Source organism: Natator depressus, chromosome 27, assembly GCF_965152275.1.
Source record: "Natator depressus isolate rNatDep1 chromosome 27, rNatDep2.hap1, whole genome shotgun sequence".
NCBI classification, from domain to species: Eukaryota; Metazoa; Chordata; order Testudines; family Cheloniidae; genus Natator; species Natator depressus.
Genome location: NC_134260.1, coordinates 13518741 through 13545670, shown reverse-complemented (window position 1 = coordinate 13545670; position 26930 = coordinate 13518741). Strand labels below are relative to the sequence as shown.

Here is a 26930-nt window from a genome sequence, read left to right as displayed (position 1 = left end):
CCAAAGTGACCGAATTCCTATTAAAATACTCTACACTTTTTAAAGGGTTTATCATAAAAAGTAACATAACACAAGGATGATTGCTTTATAATTCCAGGTGGTCGAAATGGTTATGGGGCCAAATTGTGCAACATATTCAGTACCAAATTTACAGTGGAAACTGCGTGTCGTGAGTACAAGAAACTGTTTAAGCAGGTATGAATGATCTGCATGGCTTCAGTTGCTTATTTCAGTAGGGTGTAAATCTAGAGGAGTAGATTTTTGAATGCTTGCCTTCAATTTGCTCCCATAATATGCGGGTGCAATTTATATTATTTAGATCCAAGTGTCACAACTGGGGTAAATTTGGCCTACAGTCAGCCACTGTACTGACCTGTAAATTTAATTAAGTATTGTCTGAAAATCCCAAATCAGCTATTAGAGTAAGAATAAAGGGACCAGAAAAAAACAAATTTTCAGCATATAAGGGAGTTTTTCCCTAAATTGTTAAGCTTAGTAATAAATTCTACCTATGTTTTAAAAAATTCAGCTATCTACTCATGTATTTGAAATTTGCAACTTATCAAAGTTCTCTTCCCCAGACCTGGACGGACAATATGGGAAAGGCTGGTGAAATGAAACTGAAATACTTTGATGGAGAAGATTATACTTGTATCACTTTCCAACCTGATCTGTCTAAGTTTAAAATGACAAGTCTGGACAAGGACATTGTGGCACTGATGTCTCGAAGAGCGTATGATATTGCTGGGTGCACGAAAGATGTCAAAGTCTTCCTAAATGGAAAGAGGCTGCCCGTGAGTGACTGTTTCAAAAGCATTAATTCCTATATGTTTCCCTTCCACGTAAGCTGTGAGATTTGTGCCTAGATAATGCAAAAACTTAAAAAATATTATGCAGTGTGGGAGTGGAGTTCACGGGTGACTCTTCTGTGTACTCTGAGCAGGAGCATTTGAACTAATAAGCATTCATATGAACCTGTTGTCAACAAGCTGCCTGCATTTATCTCTGCAGGTGAAAGGATTCCGTAGTTATGTGGACCTCTACGTGAAGGACAAGGTAGATGAAACTGGTAATGCACTTAAAGTTATCCATGAGGAGGCAAATAATCGCTGGGAGGTGTGTTTAACTTTAAGTGAAAAAGGCTTCCAGCAAGTTAGCTTTGTCAACAGCATCGCCACCACAAAGGTAACTTTTTAACCACATTTAGACTAGCTAATGGTGGGGTTTGTTACTAATTGTGTTGTTTATCTTGGCATTTTTCATGTATATAATCAGTGAAAAATCGTTAATTTGCCTAATATGCAAAGGCTATATGTAGTTGCAATGCATATGGCTGGTGACTAAAACATACAAAATAGTCTCACCCTTTCCCTGAAGCTTGAGCTCATGTTTGGTCCTTTCTCTCTAGGGTGGCAGGCATGTTGACTATGTAGCAGACCAGATTGTAAATAAACTCATTGAAGTTGTGAAGAAGAAGAACAAAGGTGGGGTTGGAGTAAAGCCATTTCAGGTACAATCTCACGATTTGCATGGTGGAAAAACAAACCGCAGTGCTACTGTGAACTGAAACAACAATCTGTAGGATACTGTTTGTTACATTTATTTGATAAACCCAGCTTTTTTTAACTAAGTTAGGAAATACTGCAGGTAAAGTGCATTAAATAAAGAAGTCTCAGTTTCCAGTTTTAGTGAACTATCTGCTCTTTATTCAGCACCTGGGAAAAATAGCTTTGGCTGACACCCTCTGGAGTCAGAACACAAGAATGTGTTTAGGGCAGTCTACAGTGCACAGTGTATACAATGTATTTCAGTTTTAGTGTGCCCACTTAGAATTGAACTGCACTAGGAAAATGACTTGCTTGGAGAATATCTGTTTAGCAAAACAGCCGGTGATTTTCTTGACAATCCTAACAAATATAAAATCAATCATAAGTGTTCACTGGCTGTCTCAACTACTCGAATCTTAATTGGTACTGCTGTGAAAATGCCCTTTAATTCTGTTCAATCCTAGACATCTAGTAACATTTTAAAAAAAAAAAACCTTTACTGATTGGTAGTTGAGCAGATTCTACATTTCAGTGTGTGATGCTGGCAGACAGGAGTCAGGAAGCAGCTGGGAGCGACACTAGTAGAATGAGATGCATTTGTATGGGTTTGTCATGACTGTTAAATTTAATTACAGGTGAAGAACCACATGTGGGTTTTTGTGAACTCCTTGATTGAGAACCCAACCTTTGACTCTCAGACTAAGGAAAATATGACTCTGCAGGCAAAGAACTTTGGATCAACTTGCAAACTGAGTGAAAAATTCATCAAAGGTGTAAGTATTGAGGTGCAGCAATTACATGCTAGCTAGAGGCACCTGTGAAATTGCCTCTTAAATTAAATGTAGTGAATATAGTACCTATGAACTAATTTCAGTTAAATCAGTGAAAAGAATATAATTTAACATATCATGTCATGGTTAAGACAACTTCCACAATTGGCTCTTCTGTATTGCAGGCAGTCAGCTGTGGTATTGTGGAAAGTATTCTAAACTGGGTAAAGTTTAAAGCTCAGATCCAGCTGAATAAGAAGTGCTCAGCTGTGAAACACACCAGGATTAAGGGAATTCCTAAACTGGATGATGCCAATGATGCTGGTAAATGTTTTAGACCATTTCTAAGCACAGTCATTTCATTCAAGCACAGTAGCAAAGTCTTTATCGCAAACAAACGAGAAAAACCGTTTCCTATCCAGTCATGTCATCTACAGGAAATTATTTAAACTGAGAACAGAAAAACTGTGTGAAATATAGTTTATATTAAATTTTCTCTTCTCGAAATTATTGACTTTTTGGCAACAAGTGCCAACTGCTGTCCAAGTAAATCAATGTGCATGTTAAAATTACTCATTCCACAGGTAGCACGTTTCCTAAGAGTGTATAAATTCTGAGCTGACTTTTTTAATCAAGATGTTGATGAGAAATGAATTGCTTTTCTAGGTAGTAAGAATTCCACAGACTGTACACTTATCCTGACAGAAGGCGACTCAGCCAAAACACTGGCTGTTTCTGGTCTGGGAGTGGTTGGGAGAGACCGATACGGAGTATTCCCCCTTCGTGGAAAAATGCTCAACGTACGAGAAGCCTCTCATAAACAGGTTAGTGGGAATGCCTTTGGAAACAACTACTTCCGAAAGACATGGCATGCTTTAAGTGTAGTGAAATATGCTCTGAGCTGAGACTATTCCACTCTAGTTGGAAACCTAGTGTAATGTAACTATAGTAATGGCATCTTAAATAAATATTTGAGGCTATTCTCACCATCAACCTGTCTTGCTGATTAAGGAGCATCACTGACAGATTTAGAAAGTGAGTCCTATCTAGTGCTTTGCCTGAAGGATAGTAGCTGTGATATGGAGTGTGAAATCTGTTTGAAACGTCTTAGAGTAATTTAAGCGCTAGACATCAGTTTGAACAATAGTACATTTCAAAACAGAGGAAAGAGACTCAATGAGAAAACAAAGCACAATCAGCAGGGCCTGCCTGACCCAAAGCCTTTTCCTTTGTTTTTCTGAATTACATGAACTACCATGTTTCAGAGTAACAGCCCTGTTAGTGTTAGTATTCGCAAAAAGAAAAGGAGTACTTGTGGCACCTTAGAGATTAACCAATTTATTTGAGCATAAGCTTTCATGAGCTACAGCTCACTTCATCGGATGCATACTGTGGAAAATACAGAAGATGTTTTTATACACACAGACCATGAAAAAATGGGTGTTTATCACTACAAAAGGTTTTCTCTCCCCCCCACCCCACTCTCCTGCTGGTAATAGTTTATCTAAAGTGATCACTCTCCTTACAATGTGTATGATAATCAAGGTGGGCCATTTCCAGCACAAATCCAGGTTTAACAAGAACGTCTGAGGAAAAGTGGGGGGGGGGAAAGGAATAAACAAGGGGAAATAGGTTACTTTTTATAATGAATCAGCCATTCCCAGTCTCTATTCAAGCCTAAGTTAATTGTATCCAATTTACAAATTAATTCCAATTCAGCAGTCTCTCGTTGGAATCTGTTTTCGAAGTTTTTTTGTTGAAGGATAGTCACTTTGAGGTCAGAAATCGAGTGACCAGAGAGATTGAAGTGTTCTCCGACTGGTTTATGAATGTTATAATTCTTGACATCTGATTTGTGTCCATTTATTCTTTTACGTAGAGACTGTCCAGTTTGCCCAATGTACATGGCAGAGGGGCATTGCTGGCACATGATGGCATATATCACATTGGTAGATGTGCAGGTGAACGAGCCTCTGATAGTGTGGCTGATGTTATTAGGCTCTGTGATGGTGTCCCATGAACTACCATGTGTGTTCTGGAAAATAAGTCTTTTTCCGGTGCAATCTTTTTTCAGATAATGGAAAATGCTGAAATCAACAATATCATCAAGATTGTGGGTTTGCAGTATAAGAAGAACTATGACGATCAAGAATCTCTGAAGACCCTTCGTTATGGAAAAATTATGATTATGACAGATCAGGTTAGGTTCACTTAAAGACCAATATTCCTAAAATCAGAAAAATTACTAAATTACAAGAGAAAATATGGCTAGCAGATAAAGCAGGGTGGATCTGCATTGCTCCTATTAGCACTGTTTTACCTGACTCTGGTTATCCATGTGTTCTTATCACACTCTCTTAACAGTTTCCACTTTGTACTGGGGCTATCATACTTCCTTCTCATAACATGAAACAAAATAAAGCAGTGGGAAGTATTTTCACCCTCTGCTGCTGCTCTGTAGTGCTGAACTCTGTGCCAGGCAGATTGGGAAGTCTGGAAAGAGACTAGCCCCTGGATGCACTCTGACAGGTTTCAGAGTAGCAGCCGTGTTAGTCTGTATCTGCAAAAAGAAAAGCAGTACTTGTGGCACCTTAGAGACTAACAAATTTATTTAAGCATAAGCTTTCGTGAGCTACAGCTCACTGCACTCTGTGGCCAAGAATGATCTTCCAGCATTTTCCCCGTTTCTTGGTTAAGTTCCATGCTAAAATCTGGAGATCATAGTCTGTTTTCCAAATAGTCACACAGGTTGGTTTCCATGAGCTGGATCCCGGGAAATGCTGAGATTCAATGGGAGTTGAGGGTGCTAAACATCTCCCGAGGATTGGATCCTATATTGCTAAGCTGAGGAGCAGTTGCTTTCCAGCAGGCTTCTGGTTAAAATCTGCCTTCTGAAAAAACTGTTTCAGGATCAAGATGGTTCCCATATCAAAGGCTTGTTGATTAACTTCATCCATCACAACTGGCCATCTCTTCTAAGGCATCGTTTTCTGGAGGAATTTATTACTCCCATCATAAAGGTAAAAGGCTTCATAGATCGTAATCTAAACAAGTAGAGGAAAGTGTTAGTCTGGAGCTACATGTGGTTTCACGATTATAATTTTCATTCCCTCTAGGTTTCAAAAAACAAGGAGGAGTTTTCATTCTACAGCATTCCTGAGTTTGAAGAGTGGAAAAACAATACTCCAAATCACAAATCCTGGAAAACCAAGTACTACAAAGGTTTGTCATAAACCCTGTGTGGTAGTGCTTGGAGGCCAAGTAAGAGCTCTCTCATTAACAGATAAATATATACATGAGTGAAATATAAGTGTTCTAAGATAGCACAATAAACCACTTTGGAGATGTGCAAAGGCGAGCACCTAAAAACCCATGTTAAATGGGATGTCACTTAGTCTGTGTGTTCAGAAAAACATCTCTCCAAATGCAGCCATGATCCTGCAGGTATCCATTCTCCAGGGGTCAGTCCTATCTGCTTCGTTCACTGGATTTATTCTGGCTGTCCACAGTGCAGAGCCAGTGAGCTCTGTTTCCTTCAGCTCTGTACTGATGGCAGTGCACGCTGAATTCTGATTCCACAATCTTTTCATGCCAGTTGCCTGGTGCAGAACACAGCTGGCTGATCAGAAATTAGCGTCAGCCTGAAATACTAGCTTTTGGCATTTGTGGAGGTCATTGGTAGACTGTATGTATAACTTTTCTGCGGGTGACCTTCCGCTTAACTCTTGGATTTCATGATACCTTGCATTTGTGCACAAGTACCTTGCATTTTAAAGGTAGTTTGTTTTCATAAAGGCATCTTTGCAGCATGTCATCAAAAGTTTACAGGATATACCACGGAAGTTAGACTTGCTGAAATATTTCTTCAAACTGTAGCTTAAATTGTGCAAGATGTTATTTTGACTCACTGGTATTGGCTCTGCAGGTTTGGGTACCAGCACATCAAAAGAGGCTAAAGAGTACTTTGCAGATATGGCAAGACATCGAATTGGCTTCAAGTATTCTGGCCCAGAAGATGATGCTGCGATCACCCTGGTAACTAGGAATACCTGAATGAATTACTGACTTGTTACTACTTTTAGTATTCTGTTACTTAGTGTGCTGTGTTGTTTTCTGTTAACTTGGTCTGAGGCCTTTGCGCATGAGACAAAGTATCTTTGTTTCTGGGCTACAGTTCAGGTCCAACCAGTAGAATCTCATCTGTCCGCAGATCTCGGGGCCGAGAGCACTGTTTTACTAAAGACTTTTAAATGTAGCTCGTGAGAAACTAATCATTCGAGCCCCATTGACGGTTTCAGCCATAGTAGTAAATATTCCTTTAGGATCTTTCTACCCAGTCCCTGGCCTTTTTAATACGTTACTGTCAGATGGGATTCTGCAGCTTCACTGAAACAATAGTTCACCAGAACTCTGAACATGCCTCATTTTAATTGGGTGCTGATGCTCAGGCATACTTCTGATATCCTACCCAATACCATGAAGCAAGCTGTTCCAAAACATACAATTTATCTAGTTCTTTTTTGAACCCTGTTAGTGTCTTGGCCTTCACGACATCCTCTGGCAACGAGTACCACAGGCAGACTGTGTGTTGTGTGAAGAAAGACTTCCTTTTGTTTCTTTTAAACCTGCTGCCTATTCATTTCATTTGGTGACCTTAGTTCATGTGTTATGAGGAGTAAATAACACTTCCTTGTTAACTTGCTTCACACCAGTCATGATTTTATAGACCTCAATCATATCCCGTTAGTAGTCTTTTTGCCAAGCTGAAAAGTTCGTCTTATTAATCTCTTCTCACATGGCAGCTGTTCCATATCCCTAATCATTTTTGTTGCCCTTTTCTGTACCTTTTCCAGTATATTTTTTTTGAAATGGGATGACCAGCTCTGCACACGGTATTCAAGATGTGGGCATACCATGGATTTATAGAGGCAATATGATATTTTATAGCTTATTATTTATGCCTTCAGCTTTAGCTATGACTAAGAGTAAGTTATTGCATTTACTATGCTGTTAAGCCAGCCTGTTAGCAAGTGTTGGGCTTTGTTCTTCTGGTTCAGGCTCTCCTGCATACTGCTTTCATTGATAAGAGTAGTAGATAAGAGTGGGATTGCTCGTTTGGTCGTTTCTATTTCCTAAACACAAGAATTTAGGCCCAAATCCTCTCGTCCTTTCTAGCTCATTGGCACGGTTGATCTTCCCTGCAACGGATGACAGTATTCTGAGGTTCCTGTATGACGACAATACCATGCGGGGACGCCCAGTAGAAATGGTCTTAAACTTGACTCTTTTCATTTTGTGAATTTACAGGCCTTTAGCAAGAAGAAGATCGAGGAACGGAAGGAATGGCTGACTAATTTCATGGAAGGCAGAAGACAACGGAAGCTACATGGTCTGCCAGAGGTGAATGGTTTTAAATACGTTGAGGAACGCAGTTTCCTGTCTTTCCCTTTCCCCAGGACTGAGTGCAGTTTCATTTTGGTATATTAGAACAGTGTATAATATAGGTTCATGGAGCCGGCCAATAGGAGATAGGACAATTACTGGGATGTTTGCAGGATGCTACAGAGCAGCATCTTCCTGCCCACTCCTCTCAGCTGGTTTGTGTAGACTCAATGTCAACTGACCAGTGATTAAGTTGATTGGATGCAGAACGCTTACCCTGGGAATAGCTTTCTAAATAGAGAAGTGGTAAATTAAACTGGATTGTGGGAAGCGGAATTTCATTTTTATAGTGATGGCAGGAAGCATTTGAAAATGGCAGCACTACAGTTGGATTCAACTGGCTATATAAAACAGACTTTTGTTGGAGCAAGGCCATCTTACTATGACAGAAGATGTGGGTACGAGCTCTTTAAGGCAGTGTTTCCAAAACTTGGGACATCTCTTGTTCAGAGAAAGCCCCTGGCGGGCTGGGCTGGTTTGTTTACCTGCCGCGTCCGCAGGTTTGGCCGATCGTGGCTTCCACTGGCCGCGGTTCGGTGCTCTAGGCCAATGGGGGCTGCCAGAAGTGGTGGCCGGTACATCCCTCGGCCTGCGCTGCTTCCCACAGCCCCCATTGGCCTGCAGAGGCGAACCGCGGCCAGTGGGAGCCGCGATCGGCCAAACCTGCGGACGCGGCAGGTAAACAAACCAGCCCAGCCGCCAGGGGCTTTCCCTGAACAAGGGGCATCCCAAGTTTGGGAACCACTGCTCTAAGGCAATGTTAAATCTTTTTTTTGTCCTTAGGATTTTGTGTATGGGAAATCCACTAGTTATCTGACATACAATGACTTCATTCACAAAGAGCTGGTCCTGTTCTCAAACTCCGATAATGAGAGATCCATTCCGTCCCTGGTTGATGGTAAGTTACTCCTAGATGGTAGGGTTTTTAGTATGTTCTGCCAAGAACTTAGTATTTGAATACTTGCATGACTATCAGGGAAGCAATATATAGTCTGTTGGCTTGAGTTTGGGACTGAGAGTCTGGAGTTCTGGGTTCTGGTCTCAGATCTGGAGTTGAATCTTTTATATCCATGGGCAAGTCTTAGTCTGACTAATACCCACCTCTTGGGGCGGGGGAAGTGCATAAATAACTTGGGGGGCCTCAGCTGAAAGGCATTGTAAGTGCACAGTATTGTACTGATCACTAAGGCAAATGTCATTTTCCCAATAAAGGTTTGAAACCAGGTCAAAGGAAGGTTCTGTTCACGTGTTTCAAACGAAATGACAAACGGGAAGTGAAGGTTGCTCAGTTGGCTGGTTCTGTAGCTGAGATGTCCTCCTACCATCATGGTGAGGTAAGAACCTACCCTGCACAATATTGAGGGGAAAATTCTTGACTCCATACTCAAGAAACTCCTAGCGCGGGGGGAAATAGTGGAGGTAAAACTCCCAAACAGAATGGATACAAGTCAGTTTGCCTGGTTTTTGTGCATTAGACTCTGAATTTAACCCTACGTTGTTGGATCAGCTTACCCTGCTTGGGTATTCCGTCAGGTGCTGCCTCCATAAACTGGGCTAGTGACAACCAAGTGTGTTGTAACCGTGATACATGTAGGCTGAGAGTTTTTTCAAACATGCCTAATTCTCACTAAAGTGAATGGGAATTGGGCACTGAAATCCCCTAGGTGGCTTTGAAAATTTCAGCCTCAGTGCCTTGCAGCCGATCAGTGGCGAGGTGTACTGGAGCTAGCCACAGAGGAGGATGTCCATCCTGCTTTCCTGTTGGGCAGGGTGGGGATTAAACAGGCCTTCCTAGAACGGGTGAGGGGTTTTGATAGATGTTTCAGGGCAATCCCGGAAGTTTCCTCTGCCTCCTCAACTTGGGACAGATAAAGGAATGTCTGTTCCTAAGGATCTGAGATTTAAGTTTTGATAGTGGGAATCAGATATCTTGTTTCATCAGTTTCCATTCTTATTGGCTTGACTCTGCCATGCTGACCTTCCATGTTAGTCCTGCCTTTCCCTGTGCTTTGCATGACTTGATCATGCGACTCCGTCCTTTCCAAAAGGAATTTTGCACTCTACGGTTTCAATTTATGTTTTCATTGCAGGCATCACTGATGATGACCATTATTAATTTGGCTCAGAACTTTGTGGGAAGCAATAACCTTAACCTGCTACAGCCCATTGGTCAGTTCGGTACCAGGCTGCATGGTGGAAAAGACTCTGCCAGCCCTCGATACATCTTCACAATGCTCAGGTCAGTAGTATTGGCTTGTCAGATTAGCATTTGGCATGACTTAGACGGCTGCATTTGAAGATTGGACAGCAAGCACCTAGAATGAGAGACATTAATGATCAGAAGACATCCCTTTTTTAGCTCTGACATCAGGGCCTGTTCTTGCTACCCTTAACACTTCCTGCTTTTACTACTATCCCTTTTGTTATGTGTCAACATCCAAGTGAGACTTCTTTGGATTCACACTTCTTTGGATTCAAATCAGTTACACTCTGCTATTGCTTTCACAGAGAGGAGAAAGGAGTGAGATGAAACAGGGTTGGGAGCAGGGAGGTACAAGAGAGGAACAAGAACTGAGGAGCAGTTAAGAAATGAGGCTGTGCTTGTAGAGTTAAGCTTAGTGTCCTTGTGGAGGTGCCGTTGTCTCTCTGACCCTGTAGCACCTTCCATTACACTGTTGTAAATGTGTTCCTTGAGTTCATACATGATGGTTGCATTGACACAAGGTATCCTGTGGAACATGAAATCTTCCCAGAACTTCTGAATTTTGTACAGATCTTCGACATTTGGCCTGAGGTTCTGGGATTGCTCGTTTGGTCGTTTCTATTTCCTAAACACAAGAATTTAGGCCCAAATCCTCTCGTCCTTTCTAGCTCATTGGCACGGTTGATCTTCCCTGCAACGGATGACAGTATTCTGAGGTTCCTGTATGACGACAACCAGCGCGTAGAGCCAGAGTGGTATATGCCTATCATTCCTCTGGTACTGATAAACGGAGCAGAAGGTATTGGCACTGGCTGGTCCTCTAGGATCCCCAACTTTGATATCCGAGAAGTTGTGAATAATATTCGCCTCCTGATGGATGGAGAAGAGCCCTTGCCAATGGTAAGTGGAAATCAATTACAGCTCAGTTTTGGGATTCTCCACCAAATATTGGCGCATTTATCAAAGTATAAGCTGAACCCAGTGTTCTTTACTATTTAGCTTCCTAGTTACAAGAACTTCAAGGGTACAATAGATGAACTGGGACCAAATCAATACCTGATAAATGGGGAAGTGTCCATCCTGGATTCGACAACCATTGAGATCTCAGAGCTTCCAGTCAGAACATGGACACAGGTATGAAATGCTGAATTGTCCCCCGGAAAGTATCTTTTGTCCCAAAAAACCAAAAAGGGATGGCTGGTTGTCACGGAGTGTGGGGGAATCCAGGCCCTGCACCCCTCTTCCTGGGATTCACTGAGACTCTCAGCCAGCAAGTAAAACAGAAGGTTTATTGGACAACAGGAACACAGTCCAAAACAGAGCTTGTGGGTACAACCAGGACCCCTCAGTCAAGTCCTTCTGGGGGAGCAGGGAGCTTAGGCCCCAGCCCTGGGGTTCCCTGTGTTCCTCCACCCAGCCCCAAACTGAAAACTAAACCCTCCTAGCAGCTCTCTCCTGCAGCCTGTCTTCACATTCCTGGGCAGAGGTGTCACCTCCCCCTCCCCCTCCCGGCTCAGGTTACAGGCTCTCAGGTCTCCCATCCCCAGGGCACATTCCCAGGTCAACACTTCACCCCTCCCTGCTGCGTCACATTGTCACATCTCTCCCCCCTTCGAGACTGAACTAAATGGGGTCACTGTGACCAGTGACCTGGGGAAGTTCGGGGCCCCCTCTCCGGGACAGCGCATCCGCTATCAAGTTGGCACTTCCCTTCACGTGGACCACGTCCATGTCGTAATCCTGCAGGAGCAGGCTCCATCTCAGGAGTTTGGCATTGGCTCCTTTCATCTGGTGCAGCCAGGTCAGGGGAGAGTGGTCGGTGTACACGGTGAAGTGTCGCCCGAAGAGATAGGCTCTAGTTTCTTGAGGGCCCACACCATGGCCAGGCACTCCTTCTTGATGGCCATGTAGTGTTGCTCCCGGGGTAGCAACTTCTTGCTCAGGTACACGATGGGGTGTCTCTCCCCCTTTTCATCCTCCTGCATTAACACCGCCCCCAGTCCCGTGTCGGAGGCATTGGTGAACACCACAAAGGGCTTGTCAAAGTCTGGGTTTGCCAGAACTGGGCCACTGACCAGAGCCTCCTTCAGCGCCCAGAAAGCCTCCTGGCACTGCTCCATCCAGACCACCTTGTCTGGCTTCCCCTTCTTGCATAGCTCAGTGATGGGGGTGGCTAGGGCACTAAAGTGGGGCACAAATCTTCGGTAGTATCCTGCCATCCCAATAAAGGCTTGGACCCGCTTTTTGGTATGGGGAGCGGGCCAGTCTCTGATCACCTGCACCTTGGCCAGTTCCGGCTTTAGGCGGCCGCTCCCCACCCGATGGCCCAGGTAAGATACTTCAGCCATCCCCACCTTGCACTTCTCCGCTTTTACAGTCAGCCCAGCCCCCTGGAGTCGGTCCAGCACTTGTCTAACCTGGGACACGTGGTCCTCCCAGGTCTGGCTAAAGACACAGATGTCGTCAATATACGCCACGGCAAAACTCTCCATCCCCCTCAGTAGCTGGTCCACTAGGCGCTGGAAGGTGGCCGGCACTCCCTTGAGGCCGAAAGGCAGGGTCAGGAACTCATAGAGCCCCAGTGGGGTGATAAAGGCCGATTTCAGCCGGGCATCTGCATCCAGCGGCACTTGCCAGTAGCCCTTTGTAAGGTCCATGGTGGTAAGGTACCGAGCTCCTCCCAGCTTGTCTAGGAGCTCGTCAGGCCTGGGCATGGGGTAGGCATCAGATACAGTGATGGCATTGAGCTTCCGATAGTCCACACAGAACCGGACCGACCCGTCCTTTTTGGGGACCAGCACCACCAGCAAGGCCCAAGGGCTGGCCGATGGCTGGATCACCCCCAAAGCCAGCAGGTCCCGGACCTCTCTTTCCAGGTCGTGAGCAGTTTTCCCTGTGACTCGGAAGGGGGAGCATCTTATCGGCGGGTGCGACCCTGTCTGCACCCGGTGGACAGTCAGATTAGTGCGTCCAGGCTGGTTGGAAAACAGCTGTTGGTACGGATGCAGTACCCCCCTGACCTCAGCTTGCTGGGCAGGGGTTAGCTGATCCGAGAGGGGAATTGTTTCCAGGGGGGAACCAGCTCTGGTCCCAGGGAATAGATCTACTAAAGGGTCATCTCCCTGCTCCTCCCACTGTCCGCACATGGCCAACACCACATTCCCCCTGGCATAATATGGCTTCATCATATTCACATGGTACACCCGGCGGTGGTGCACCCGGTTCGACAGCTCCACCACATAGTTTACCTCATTGAGCTGCTTGACAACCTTGAAAGGGCCCTCCCAGGCGGCCTGTAGTTTATTCTTTCTCACAGGGATGAGAACCATCACCTGATCCCCGGTGGCATAGGCCCAGGCCCGCGCCGTGCAGTCATACCAGACCTTCTGCTTCCTCTGGGCTCTGGCCAGATTCTCCCTGGCCAGGCCCATGAGTTCAGCCAGTCTCTCTCGGAAGATCAGGACATACTCCACCACTGACTCTCCAGTGGGAGTGGCCTTCCCCTCCCACTCGTCTCTCATCAGGTCCAGGGGGCCCCTTACCCTCCTGCCATATAACAGTTCGAAAGGCGAAAATCCGGTAGACTCCTGGGGCACCTCCCTGTACGTGAACAGCAGGTGAGGTAAGTACTTGTCCCAATCCTGCGGGTGCTGGTTCATAAAGGTTTTCAGCATCATCTTTAGCGTCCCATTGAACCTCTCCACCAGCCCATTGGACTGGGGGTGATAAGCTGAGGCCCAGTCGTGCTGGACCCCACATTTCTCCCACAAGCACCGGAGCAGGGCCGACATGAAGTTGGAGCCTTGGTCTGTCAAGACGTCCTTGGGGAACCCCACTCAGCTGAAAATGGTCAGGAGCGCATCTGCCACGGTGTCAGCTTCAATGGAAGCTAAGGGCACTGCCTTGGGGTAGCGGGTGGCAAAATCTACCACCACCAGAATGTATTTCTTCCCCGACCGGGTCGTCTTGCTGAGAGGCCCCACGATGTCCATGGCCACCTTCTGGAAAGGCTCCTCTATGATGGGCAAAGGTCTCAAAGCCGCTTTCCCCTTGTCCCGGGCCTTCCCCACCCTCTGACAGGGGTCGCAGGATCGGCAATACTGCCGGACCGTGGTAAAGACCCCGGGCCAGTAAAAGTTCTGTAGCAACCTCTGCCGGGTGCGCCGGATTCCCTGGTGCCCTGCGAGGGGGATGTCATGGGCCAGGTACGGGAGCTTGCGGCGATACTTCTGGGGGACCACCAGCTGCCTCCTGATCCCACAGGACTCTACTTCCCTTGTGGGAGCCCATTCTCGGTACAGGAACCCCTTCTCCCACAGGAACCTCTCCTGGCAGCCTCTCTTCATGGTCCGTACCACACTGAGGTCGGCCAGGTCCCTGAGCTTCCGCAAGGAGGGATCTTTCCTCAACTCGGCCTGGAACTCAGCGGCTGGGGAAGGGATGGGGCCCGGTTCCCCCTCAGTGGCCAGGTCTGAGGCCTCAGCCTCTCTGAGCCGTGCCCCTCGGCGCTCCCTCCCCACCAGGGTAGGGTCCTGCGCCTCCCGTGTGGTACCCTCCCCAAGGTCAGGGTGCAGTGCCCCTCGCCGGCTCTGGCTACGGGTCACAACCAGGGCGGTCTGGGGCTTGCTTGGCCAGTCCTCTAGGTCTCCCCCCATCAAAACTTCAGTGGGCAAATGGTGGTGTACCCCCACATCCTTGGGGCCCTCGTTGGCCCCCCATTTCAGGTGTACCCTTGCCACGGGCACCTTAAATGGGGTTCTGCCCACCCGGGTCAGGTAGGTGTTGGGCACCACCCAATCTGGGGCCACCACCTCGGGCCGGGCCAGCGTCACCTCCGCGCCCGTATCCCAGTATCCATTGACCTTCCTCCCATCCACCTCCAGGGGAACAAGGCACTCTCTCCAGAGGGACAGCCCCGCGCCCACCCTGTAAACCGAGCACCCTGAGTCCAGAGCCTCCAGCCCTCTGGCGGAGCTGGCCTGGGGTGCTCTTCCCTCCTGCGCAGGTGGTAAACTGGTAGCCCCCCTTTCCTGGGTCGTCTGCCCCTCATCCAGCTGAGTCCCTACCCAGTTAACCCTGGGTAGGTTGGGTCTGCTCAGTTTGTCTCTGAGCCCGGGGCACTGGGCCCGTACGTGGCCTCTCTGGCCACAGTGATAGCAGCTCAGGTCACGTTGGTCCCCTCGAGCAGGTCGGAGGGGCCCGATGCCAGGCGTTCCCCTTGGGAGGGGGTTCTCCCTATTTCCCCGCTGGGTGGCCCCATGGTGACTCTCTCTCTGCATCGGGGGGGGCCTGTTCTTTTGGGACTCCTCCCGGCTACCCCCTGACCAACTGTTCACAAACTCGTCGGCCAGCTGCCCTGCGTGCTGGGGGTTCTCGAGCTTTTTGTCCACCAGCCACAGCCTCAGGTCGGAAGGGCACTGTTCATACAGTTGCTCCAGTACGATTAGGTCAAGCAGGTCCTCTTTAGCTTGGGCCCCCGCTGTCCACTTGCGGGCATATCCCTGCATCCTGTTGACCAGTTGTAGGTAGGTGACCTCAGGCATTTTACGCTGACTCCGGAACCTTCTCCGGTACATCTCGGGGGTCAGCCCAAACTCACAGAGCAGAGCCTGTTTGAACAGTTCATAGTCCCCTGCCTCCGCCCCTGTCATTCGGCTGTACACCTCCACGGCTTTGGGGTCCACTAAGGGGGTGAGGAACTGGAGCCTGTCTGCAGGGTCAACCCTATGCATCTCGCAGGCATTCTCAAAGGCCGTCAGGAAGCTATATATGTCCTCCCCCTCCTTCCGCTGGGCCAGGAAGCACTTATCAAAGCTCCTTGCAGCCTTGGGTCCCCCCTCACTCACCGCAGCCGGGGCCCCACTGCTCCTCAGCCTGGCCAGCTCCAGTTCATGCTGTCTTTTTCTCCTTCTCCTGACGCTCCCTCTCCTTCTCCTCCTGCTCATGTTGACGTTGTTTCTCCTTCTCCTCCTGCTCATGTTAACGTTTTTCATGATCCTCCAGCTCCCTCATTTTCATCTCCCTCTCCCACTCCAGCCGCATCCGCTCCAGGGATGGGGAGCTCCGCCGGGAGGATCCCCTGTTGGCTGCCGGGGTCAGGGTGCCCTCGGTATTCGCTGGGCTTCCCCCAACCCCTCCCCCAGGCTTAGGTAGGAAGGGTCTCGGGATGTCCTTGGCGGCAGTCTGACCCCTCCCAGCCCAGTCAGGCCCCAGGGCCCACGCTGCGTCCGCTGGGCGGCTTCCCTCACGGACAGGGATCAGGTCATCCAAGCGATCCCTCTCCTCCAGCTGGGCAATCAGCTGTTCCTTGGTGGACCTCCCGATGCGCAGCCCCCTCTGCCTGCACAGCTCCACCAGGTTGCTCTTAAGGCGTTTAGCATACATCTCCCTGCTGGCCACTCGCAGGCCGGGCAGCTTTCCACGGTTTCCAGGAAAAGCCCCTAGTGTGCCAGTTCTTCTTGAGGTCACCACCTCTTTGCCAGGGTCGAGCTGCAGACTCCTCCGCCCCTGGGACCGCTCGCTGCAATCCCCCGGGGGACCCTGTTACTGCAAAAGTCCTTCTCTCTGGTCACACACTCCCAGGGGTTAACCGCCCCCTGAAACTGTCTCTCTCTGAATCTTCAGCACGCCTGGTCCCCGTCAATCCCCCTTTGTTTTACTGTTCCCCAGTCACTTACTGCAGGAAGCGCCGTTCACGGGGTGCAGTACATCCCACCGCTGCCACCAGTTGTCACGGAGTGTGGGGGAGTCCAGGCCCTGCACCCCTCTTCCTGGGATTCAGCCAGCCAGTAAAACAGAAGGTTTATTGGACAACAGGAACACAGTCCAAAACAGAGCTTGTGGGTACAACCAGGACCCCTCAGTCAAGTCCTTCTGGGGGAGCAGGGAGCTTAGGCCCCAGCCCTGGGGTTCCCTGTGTTCCTCCACCCAGCCCCAAACTGAAAACTAAACCCTCCTAGCAGCTCTCTCCTGCAGCCTGTCTTCACATTCCTGGGCAGAGGTGTCCCCTTCCCCTCCCCCTCCTGGCTCAGGTTACAGGCTCTCAGGTCTCCATCCCCAGGGCACATTCCCAGGTCAACACTTCACCCTTCCCTGCTGCATCACATGGTCACACTGGTGTTCACAGCTTTGCTGCCTGGGAGAATGTAGAGTTGACTTGATTTAATTCTTTCCTCAGACCTATAAGGAGCAGGTGCTGGAGCCCATGTTGAATGGCACTGAGAAGACTCCACCACTAATAACGGACTATAGAGAATATCACACAGACACCACAGTCAAGTTTATAGTGAAGATGAGTGAACAAAAACTGGCTGAGGCAGAGGCAGCGGGGCTGCATAAGGTCTTCAAACTCCAAACAAATCTCACCTGCAACTCCATGGTACGTGCAGCTCTCTGCAAACAGGTTGTCACACGCAGTCTCTGATTGAAAGGAGTTTAACTGAAAAATCAAATTTTAGTCTCAAATGCGTGTAGCATTTTTGAGTGATGACAGGAAAGAGACTGCTGACAGCAAAAATATCCTCCCGGATGGAACCCAGTCACTTCATTGTTCTACCTTGCCTTTATGTTGCTATCTTAAAGTGCCATTCTATAAATATCTTTGGAAAGTCAGGGTGTGCCCTGGGATATCTGGGGCAGCATAAGGTGGTGTGGATTTGGTTGTCATACTAGAGGTGATCCTACCATCATCCACTGGACACCCCCATACTGTAACAATGCCAACACTGACATTAGCATTACATGATGGGGGTGACAATGTAATGTTATGATGTAACAGTTAGATCCCAAAGGGCAAAGTTTTAACCTTCAAACAGCCCCATGGGCCTGTAATATTTTTTCTAGGAGCTTTGAAATCCTAAAACTGCCTCTCCTGGTATAGTGGCTTACACAGAATCATAGAAAAGTTGGGCTGGGAGGGACCTCAAAGGTCATCTAGTCCAGTGGTTTTAAAACTTATTATTTTCTGGTGACCCAGTTGAAGAAAATTGTTGATGCCCACGACCCAGTGGAGCTCGGGATGAGGGGTTTGGAGTGTGGGAGGGGCTCGGGACTGGGGCAGAGAGTTGGGGTGAGGGCTCTCCCAGCTCTCATTGGCTGAACCAGTGCTCGGAGCAAGGGCAGTGTGTGGAGCCCCATGGCCCCCCCAACTAGGAGCCAGACCTGCTCCTGGCTGCTTCCGGGGTGCAGTGTGGTGTCAGAACAGGTAGGAACTAGCCTGCCTTAGCCAGGCAGCACTGCCGAGGGAACTTTTAACAGCCCGGTCGGCGGTACTGACGAGAGCCGTCACAACCCACTTGTCTTACATTCCATGACCCAACCACTGTGTCTAGTCTATCCCCGACAGTGAGGCAGGATTAAGTATACCTAGGTCATCCCTGATAGACATGCGTGCAAGCTGGAGTACTTTGTAAAATGACAGATGTTTTGATTTTGCTATGTTAATTATAAGACAAATGTGCACCTCAGCATTGTGGGAATTCAGTAGTTTTGAATGTCATCTTCTTGCAGTTATAACTAAGGCTTTGTTCTCTGCCCCAGGTTCTCTTTGACCCTGTAGGCTTTCTCAAGAAGTATGAGACTCCTCTGGATATTCTCAGAGAATTCTTTGACCTCCGACTCCAGTATTATAGTTTGAGAAAAGAGTGGCTTACAGGAATGCTGGGTGCAGAGTCTGCAAAACTCAACAACCAGGCTCGCTTCATCCTGGAGAAAATTGAGGGCATAATAGTGATCGGTATGTAGTCTCTGTGGTGGCTTTGCGTTCTAATCAAATGTCCTTTTTAAAGCCAGTTGCTCTCCTGTGGTCTCTTATCTATTCAACTTGCCTTTAATAACTCATGCCAGAGCGATCCTCCCTTTTTGATGAAATGCCACAGGAAGCCGCTTCAGTCTGCTTAGTCTTACTGAGCAGAGGATTCCAGTACGCATTACTCAAAATAGGATGTTACATAACTTTTGGATTGTTTATTCTGTTCAGAGGTTGAAAGATTTTCCAGCAATTGTTTAGCAAAAACAGCCCACCAACTTCTGACCTAGTTGGGCTAAAATTGAGCGTGGGTGGAAGTGGTAATATTTGCTTTTCTGTTTCTAGTCGGAGTGGATGATTCTTGAGCCCAAGTTTTTTTCCCTGTATTTCCAGGTTGAAGTTCAGTGTTATGTTCTGACTGGACTTACATTTGGAATCCTGGGGAGATGCAACAGCATTTGGGAGAATCATGAGCTAGGAACAGAAAACAGCTCTTCTGGGTCTCCCAAAACTCTTTGCCACCTCTATCCAAAAGGATGTTCTTTAGTGTGTGCACGTAACCAAATCCACTGAAGATGTACATAGATATATTTTCCTAAAGAGCAATGCTTCATAGTTTGTATCTAGGACCAACCTTGTTAAATGATTTTCTCATCCCCTGAAATGCACCGAATACAAATATGCAAAGTGCTCAGGCAGGTGCTCTTAACAAGCATTGTAGCAACTTGGTGGCCTGACAACTCTTCATGATCAGCCAGGGCTCTACATTTTAGTACAGCTGCAGGCTCATTTCACATATTACTCTGTGGCTCCTTTGTGGTGACGTTTGCAGTAGGGATGGAGAGACTATTCTGTAGAGCCCTGTGGGATGCTGAGTTGTTATAATCATGTTGAGCTAGTCTTTGACTCTTATCTGTGCCATCGGTGCTGGCCCAGGATCTTTCCCAACGTTACGATTTCATGGGTCAGTAAATGGTAAATGCAATTCCTATTCTCTAAGCCAGTGAAACACAAACGTCAGGGTTTCATTAACGGAAATGTCTGTTTACAGAAAACAAGCCCAAGAAGGAGTTAATTCAGGTACTTATCCAGAGAGGGTATGAATCGGATCCTGTGAAGGCCTGGAAAGAATCTCAGCAGAAGGTAACTTTTCCATCAACTTCTTTTCTCCAAATCAACCTGTCTATCTTCTGAATTGGCCCCATCACTTTAGTCTTGTCATTTGTTTTTTAAATCCTTGGGAGGTCTTCAGATACTAATGTGCTGTTCCTTTCTAGCACATAGGTTTAACTAGCAGGTGTGTTAGTGCATGGGGTCCTTTTGGGGAAAGCGAAACCAAATACAAGTTTTGTATTTTGTTCTGACGGTGATGAGGCCCCTTTCATTCTTGTGGCACTGAGTTCCATAGTCTAGGTTCAGCTGAGAAAGTTGTCTCAGAGCACAGTCCTCCTCTTTCTATGTAAACTTACTTATAGAAGTTGACTATTTAAATCTCTCTGTAGGGTGCAGAAGAGGAAGAGAGTGACAATGACCAGGATAACGAATCTGCTGCAGCCTCCGGCCCAGACTTCAACTACCTGCTAAACATGCCCCTCTGGTACCTGACTAAAGAGAAGAAAGATGAGCTCTGCAAACAGAGAGATAACAAAGTATGCTGATTGGTTCTGTTCTTCCAAAGCTAGAAAGGGAAGTAGTGTTTAAATTCAAATGAGCAACTAACGTTTTCTGATTGGCTCATTCTAGGAAACGGAGCTGGAAAACCTAAAACGCAAGAGTCCCTCAGATCTGTGGAAGGAAGACCTGGCTGCCTTTATTGAAGAACTTGAGGTATGTAGATGATCAGTGCAGACAGCTATAAGATCTTGATCTGTGTTGTTTCCATCACAGAAGCCTAAAGAATATAACTTGAATGTGCCATAGGAGCCTGATCTCTCCCTAGCAGAGGTGTAAGCCCCACCTGTATCCATTGTGCTGGGTAAGACAGGGTGTCCCTGCCCTGGGGCAAAGAGCTGGAACCAGCAGAGAGTCCAGCCAGGAACAGTGGCTGTTGGAAGGCAATGGGATGGGACTTTGGGACAGGTAAGGGAAAGCCAGAACTATGAAGTAGTCAGGGAAGGCCTGGAGCAGAAAGCTTGTTGAAAGAGGATACTGCAGACAGGAGGATGCACCTGAGTGGTCAGACTGTGTCCAGATTGTAGGCAGTACACGTGCAGCTTTGTACTGACCTGGCCTTTGTCCATTTCAGTTCTGGTTGCTCTGCTGTACGTTATTACCCATTCCTTGTATTCTCAGAGTAGTAACCGGAACTGCAGCTCTGGCTTAAATAGTACCTTGCAAATAGACAAATCTGTAGCAGTCTGTGGAAGCGTCACGTCATCAGATGATAGGAAATGCATCATTGAGTCATTAGAGCCTAGTCGTTCACTGAGTATCCGCAAAGGGTTGTTTTTCTTGGTAGAACAGGAATATTTTTCTTAAGCTCACTGTTTTGGTGTGGTTTTTTACAATCACCTCTGCAGGCTGTGGAAGCCAGAGAAAAACAGGATGAGCTGGGTGGGAGAGCTGGCAAAGCTCTCAAAGGGAAAGGGGGGAAACTAAAGGTGAAGAAGCTACAACTGGCTGAAGTTATGCCCTCGCCACATGGCAGAAGAGTTATCCCTCGAGTAACTGCAGAGATGAAGGCAGATGCGGAAAAGAAGACTAAAAAGAAAATAAAGGTAAAACAAAACACTTGAAAGGACTCTTAGCTGGGATCCTTCTTCATCCAGCCTTTCCTGTGAAATTGCAATTTTGGGTAGGTGAACATGACCCTGCACAGCAGTAGCCTGCTACGCTTCTGTGCAGAGTTTAGGGGTAAGCTTGGATGATGCTCTCCAGGCCTGCAGAGAGTAGAACCTGTCCCAGGAATCATTGGAAGACGTGTTTGAACTGGTGTAGTCCACTGAATAGGAATCCTGTAAGAGACAAGTGCTGCAGGCATGTTCACCCCTTTTGCATTTGTGTTTCCAGTGACATTATTTCTAGTCACTCAGTGTATCATTGCTGTGGATGTTAGAGTCCAGGGCAGAGTTTAAACCAGATTCGACATTTTCCTATGGCTACTTGTAGTTATACAATTCAGCCAATCCCCACGTACAAAAACAAATGATCCCTCACCTTTTGTTTGCCCTGGAGCTAATCTCATGACTCCTTCCCACACAGCCTATTCCCTCAAACAAATGTTCCAGTTAACCTGCACTCTGTTTTTAAACACACCCTGCTCAGTTCTGCATCCTTCCACACCCTTCCCGGGATGCCACTGGGACATAAAAAGGCAGCAAAGCTCTGGCAGATGGGCAGGGCAATGTTTGTTTTGTATTTAATGGTTGACTCTTGCTGTTTAGCAAACTCATCTGCTTTGAAGAATGATCACACCTGATTTGCTTTGGCTGCTCCTAACCAGACGAGCAGTTTATTGCTCCATGTACTGTAATGTGGTATTTAAAACTGCGAGTTCATCCCAGTAAAAATGCTAATCTTTTTTATCTGCATTCAGCCATTTTAAATGGGGAAGAACCAGGCGGAGCTCTCATGTCTCTTTGTATCTTTAGACTGAAAAAATGGAACTTGAGGAGGATCAAGAAGGAAACTCGTCAGAAGATAAGAAACCTGCAAATCTTAAACAAAGATTAGTAAAGAAATTTAAAACTGAGCCAGGTAAATATTTTGTACATGTAATCCCTTCAATGGAAAGCGAGGGCTGTTCCGAATTTGGTTGTATGAGCATGTCCGAGAATGGGAGGTGGAATCTGGGACCAGTATGCTCAAAAGAATTAGGTGAGGGATGTGCAAAATGATCACTGGCTGGAGGCACAACCAGAATGTCTCTCCTATGTTAAAGCCAGAGCCCACTCTGTTAAGTTTTTAACTTGGACTTCTGAGTGCACAATGCACATGTAGATTAGCTGATACCTCTGTGTGCATCCAACTCTCTCAGGTACTAAGAAACAGTCCACTTTGCCATTCAAGCCAATGAAGAAAGAGAAGAAACGAAATCCCTGGTCTGACTCAGAATCTGATTCAGAGTGTGATAGTGAGGTGGCCCCTCCGAGAGAGAGGCCGATTCGCCAGACAGCAGGTGAGCAATGCCACGTGGACCAAAATGGGCACTTAATGAAGGGTAAAATGGAACTTGAATCCTTAAGGCTTGGCTACACCAATTATAGAGGTCCCATAGTCAGATGATCCCAGCAAGAAGTAATTTTTAAGCTGACCATTTATTGTGTTACACACAACAGCTAGTTAATTTAATTATTCAGTCACACGTTGCAGCTCTGTCTGTCACACCTCTGGTGCACTGGGGCAAAAGTGAAGGGGTAGTAATCCTGAGCAACCCGAGAAATGTGGCTATTTTGTTTAACTGCAGCGTAACTATTTTATAAAATCAACTCTTTTGTTGGTTAGCAAGCCCAGATCTATGCCCATTACATTGGATTCTCTCACAGGCAGAACCTTCAACATTTAGGAAGATTTTTATGGCCAATTTTATCCCTTCTGTTGTAGGTAAAATATGACACAGATAATTGAGATACATGTTATAAAACCCACTAAAGAGGTCTGATGAATTGTACAGTTAGCAGATGAATCGCGTCTCTTTTACTTTGTTAGTAAAAACCAATTACACCTTGGATTCGGATTCGGATCTCACTGATGCAGATGGGACTCCTCAATCTCAGGAGGTCAGCGAAGAGGATGTTGTCTCAGAAGCACGCTCACCAGAGAAGTCTGTTCCCAAGGCCAGAGGGGCCCCCAAGTGAGGATCTTTCTGGATACAGTGCTTTAGAGCTGGGGTTTGCTGGGTTATACTCAGTGTTTTATATTGGATAAGAAGCTACATTTTTATTTTGTGAATTAATTGTTTAATATACATCCGTTCAGCAATGTGTCGTGGGGTTGTGTTCTAGGAAAACCAGTGAAAAGAAAGCTAAAGAAGAATCCAAACCACAGCAGGTGCAAAGTGCTATCTCTAGTAAGTATATGCCCTGAATGAGAGATCTTTGGTTTGCCTTAATACCCTAGACTGGTTTAAAGTGTGTGGGCACCCTATGGTGTTTCGATACAGACAAAGCAGAAAGGTTATAACAAATTGAAATATCTCCTTATTGTGAGATGTTATTAGGAAATTAGGAGAGCTGGCCTCAGGGAGCTGCTTTTATTCCAGTCTGGCTCTACAGGTCAAATCGACTTCATGATTAAGCCAGAACTGAAAGTGGATCTCGTTCTTACAGTTAGAGTTGATCAGAAATGAGCTCATTCCCATCTTCTATTTACAATCAGACTGAAATAGTAAGAGCCTGGCCTGTTGAATTCACTGTTGATTTTATTTACTCGAGTTCAAATCCAGGACACTGATTATGAAAATCTGAGTCAAACTTCTGCAGCTCCTTCTGTCTCTGCCCCTCTTGCTAAGCCTGGAAAAGCTGCACCCAGAAAACCTGCTGTGGGCAAGAAAACCACCAGTGCCACTAAGGGTAGGTGAAGTTCAGTCTTTCAGAGCTGCAGAAAATCATTTAAAGGTGTTTATTACTGGTTACTAATATATTTAGAAACAATGGTTTCTAACTTGCCATTTAGAGGCCAGAGTGTTGACTTGAGCTTTTAGTAGTTTTGAAAAGGATCTGGAGTTTATGGCAAAGGGCCTCTTTAGTCACGGTCCTTTTTAAGGAAAAATTCCATTTCTGGACATATTACTGTGTGCTCTTTCCATCTCTGCTTAATGATGCATGTGAGCCTAGAGCCCGGGTCACGTGCTTTTAGGATGAGCATCTGAATTTGGAAGCAAGAAAAGAGAAGGCTTCATAGAGGTCCCTCCATGTCTGTCCTGTGCATGAGGGAACCAGGCAGAGAAACAGGGGCATGTGACATCAGCACATTTCTGCTGGAAATGAAACTTGCAGGAAGCAAGTAACTAACCCAAAGGCTTAACTGCAGCTGTTGCTGTTTCAGATACGCAGCCTTCCATCATGGACATTCTAGCCAAGAAAAAGGCAGCACCCAAATCCTCCAAGACAGCAACAGCCAAGGCAGGAAGTTCAGACTCCAGTGTTGACACAGCAGTGCCCAGGAAACCGGCCCCCGCCAAGGGGAAGAAAACCACCACCAAAAGGAAGCCATGCTCAGACTCGGATTCAGATTCTGATTTTGGGTCAAAGCCTCCCAAGTCATTTGCAGTTAAGGTTCGTATTCTGCCCCGCACCAGGCACAGAGAGGTGTCCCTGGCCACGCCTGTTTTCAAGAAGGCAAGCGCTCATTCTGGGGCATGACAAGTGTAACTTCAGTCATTCTAGTGGAACGGAGGCTGTAGGAGCCCCCGTGTCAGACCTCTCCCTGCTGCTGGCCTTGGGGTGTGTGGCCAGAGGAAAGCAGGTGCATTTGGAATGCTGCTAAGCTGCACCAATCCCAAAATGCTGTTTTGGTCCCGGGCATGAGCCTGGGTGCCAGCCCTGAGAGCAGGGGAGCAAAGGGCAGCGTTAGGCGGTTTGAGAACACATCCTTGTATATCCGACTTCCTCTGGCACTCCTTGGCCCTGGCTCTGTCCCAGTGACTAGAGAAGTGTCAGATTCTACATACCTGTTTGCTTTCTCCCCCAGAAATCCAAGGTGGAAGACGAGAGCTTTCATATTGACCTAGAATCCGACTTGGACAGCCCTGTGGCGCCTGCTCCCTGCACAAGGCCTGGGCGTGCCCGAAAGCCCATTCAGTACCTGGAAGAGTCCGAGGAGGAGATGTTTTGAGTTTTAATATGAAGATTTTAAAGTGCTGACCGTATTGATCTACAAACTCGTTCTTGGAGAGGAGCTCTCAGCAGGCGCTGTCGAGTCTCCCCAGAGAATTGCGGATCTCAGATCCAGGAAATGGTTTTATTGAATAATTAGTGCTTGCCCCAAAATGTGATGCTGCATGTGAGTGCCGATCTCATTTTCCCCCCGGGTTAGACCATTTCCATTTGTTGGAACAAAACCCCCTCCAGCAAGAATCAAGCAGCAGTAGCAGAGAATCCTATAGCCCGTTAGCTGGAGGAGCTAATTTCCCTGGCCTTTCATGGTCATTTTAGTGCAGAAGCAGACTTTTAAGCCCACCAAATATCTTACCCCTTCACGTATGTTCCCTCCTCTTTTGATTGTCTTAAAGAAGCTGTAGACATGTTTTACTGCAAGTCTCTAGGCTAAACAACCACAAGAGATTCAAAAATACAAGCTGCAAAGTGGGGCGAGACCCCTTGGTCAGAGGGAGGTTTTCTTGGTTTTACTTTTCTCGCTCCTTCACAATCTGTCATTTCGTCCAAGCTCCACTTTGCTCTTTTGGTGGCCAACATTTTGCCACCTTCAGAATTTTCAGCCGTGACGCTTACGTCCGATTTGGAGCAACTTGCCCTGAGACGAAGGTGTGCGCGGCGCAGGCCGTGCCTTCTCCGCACTCTGTGTTCCCGCCTCCGTTGTGTTCAGCCCTGCAGGCGCTTCTTGGGTAAGAGCCCTTTGTCCCCAGGAATAAACTGCAACATTAAAATGCCTGTTGAGTGCTTGAGCCCGGTGCTGAGGGAGCGAGCGACCTTGGTGGAGTGGGGGCGTTGGTGATGAGGGAGCGCGGGGCTGGGGAGATGCCTTCAATACTGGCTACGGCCAAAGAAAATCCTTACCATTGAAAAGGAACACGTCAGAAGCAGGGTGGTCATTCCAGTGCCCCCATGGCAGACTGGCCATTAGGTTCCTGTGTCCCAGGTAGGGATATTAGCCGACTGCCACCTCAGTTAGTCCTGATGACAAGGGGCTTCCTGCTAACTTCTCCAGTGCCCAGCTGAGCAACGTGAGTGCAGTTTCTCTGTCAGGCCTGTTCACGCCACCCATTAGCTTGTCAGGGGTCTGAGTGCCTGGAGTCGGGCTGTCCAGGATACCAGCTTGAAGCCAGTTGCCACAGACATCTAGTGGCCAGGGTTTATGCAATCCAGGTGCCCACGCAGAAGGAGCTGGGAAGTGTGTCTTGTTCCTCTTCCCCGAAAAGGCATCCACTGGAGGATTTGCCCACTGTTTCTTTCAAGGGCTGATGTTCAATGTGTTTTTCCTAGAGCCAGTTCCATGGTGCTGAGTGGGACTGCTCAAGCGTTTGTCTCTGTAAATATTTTCTGTGTTTGTAACGTCCTGACGTTCTAACGGCCATTTTTGTATTTCTGTAATAAAGGATTTTT

The 26930-nt window shown here is 47.0% G+C and overlaps 1 protein-coding gene across 1 annotated transcript in view; it reads left to right on the top strand.

The window, feature by feature from the left end:
* TOP2A (DNA topoisomerase II alpha) overlaps nucleotides 1-26930 on the top strand; it is a 31720-nt gene extending 4790 nt beyond the window's left edge. Inside the window, exons 6-35 of the mRNA XM_074940676.1 lie at nucleotides 98-195; nucleotides 582-794; nucleotides 1012-1185; nucleotides 1409-1510; nucleotides 2183-2320; nucleotides 2503-2641; nucleotides 2984-3141; nucleotides 4392-4517; nucleotides 5227-5337; nucleotides 5434-5539; nucleotides 6243-6352; nucleotides 7625-7717; nucleotides 8543-8657; nucleotides 8972-9093; nucleotides 9850-9998; nucleotides 10631-10862; nucleotides 10962-11096; nucleotides 17140-17340; nucleotides 18501-18696; nucleotides 19760-19851; nucleotides 20211-20357; nucleotides 20452-20535; nucleotides 21228-21425; nucleotides 22299-22404; nucleotides 22685-22825; nucleotides 23356-23500; nucleotides 23652-23716; nucleotides 24081-24218; nucleotides 24694-24923; nucleotides 25339-26930. Coding sequence (XP_074796777.1) covers nucleotides 98-195; nucleotides 582-794; nucleotides 1012-1185; nucleotides 1409-1510; nucleotides 2183-2320; nucleotides 2503-2641; nucleotides 2984-3141; nucleotides 4392-4517; nucleotides 5227-5337; nucleotides 5434-5539; nucleotides 6243-6352; nucleotides 7625-7717; nucleotides 8543-8657; nucleotides 8972-9093; nucleotides 9850-9998; nucleotides 10631-10862; nucleotides 10962-11096; nucleotides 17140-17340; nucleotides 18501-18696; nucleotides 19760-19851; nucleotides 20211-20357; nucleotides 20452-20535; nucleotides 21228-21425; nucleotides 22299-22404; nucleotides 22685-22825; nucleotides 23356-23500; nucleotides 23652-23716; nucleotides 24081-24218; nucleotides 24694-24923; nucleotides 25339-25482 — 4208 coding nt within the window. The 3' untranslated portion in view covers nucleotides 25483-26930. The remainder of the gene's footprint in view (nucleotides 1-97; nucleotides 196-581; nucleotides 795-1011; nucleotides 1186-1408; nucleotides 1511-2182; nucleotides 2321-2502; nucleotides 2642-2983; nucleotides 3142-4391; nucleotides 4518-5226; nucleotides 5338-5433; nucleotides 5540-6242; nucleotides 6353-7624; nucleotides 7718-8542; nucleotides 8658-8971; nucleotides 9094-9849; nucleotides 9999-10630; nucleotides 10863-10961; nucleotides 11097-17139; nucleotides 17341-18500; nucleotides 18697-19759; nucleotides 19852-20210; nucleotides 20358-20451; nucleotides 20536-21227; nucleotides 21426-22298; nucleotides 22405-22684; nucleotides 22826-23355; nucleotides 23501-23651; nucleotides 23717-24080; nucleotides 24219-24693; nucleotides 24924-25338) is intronic.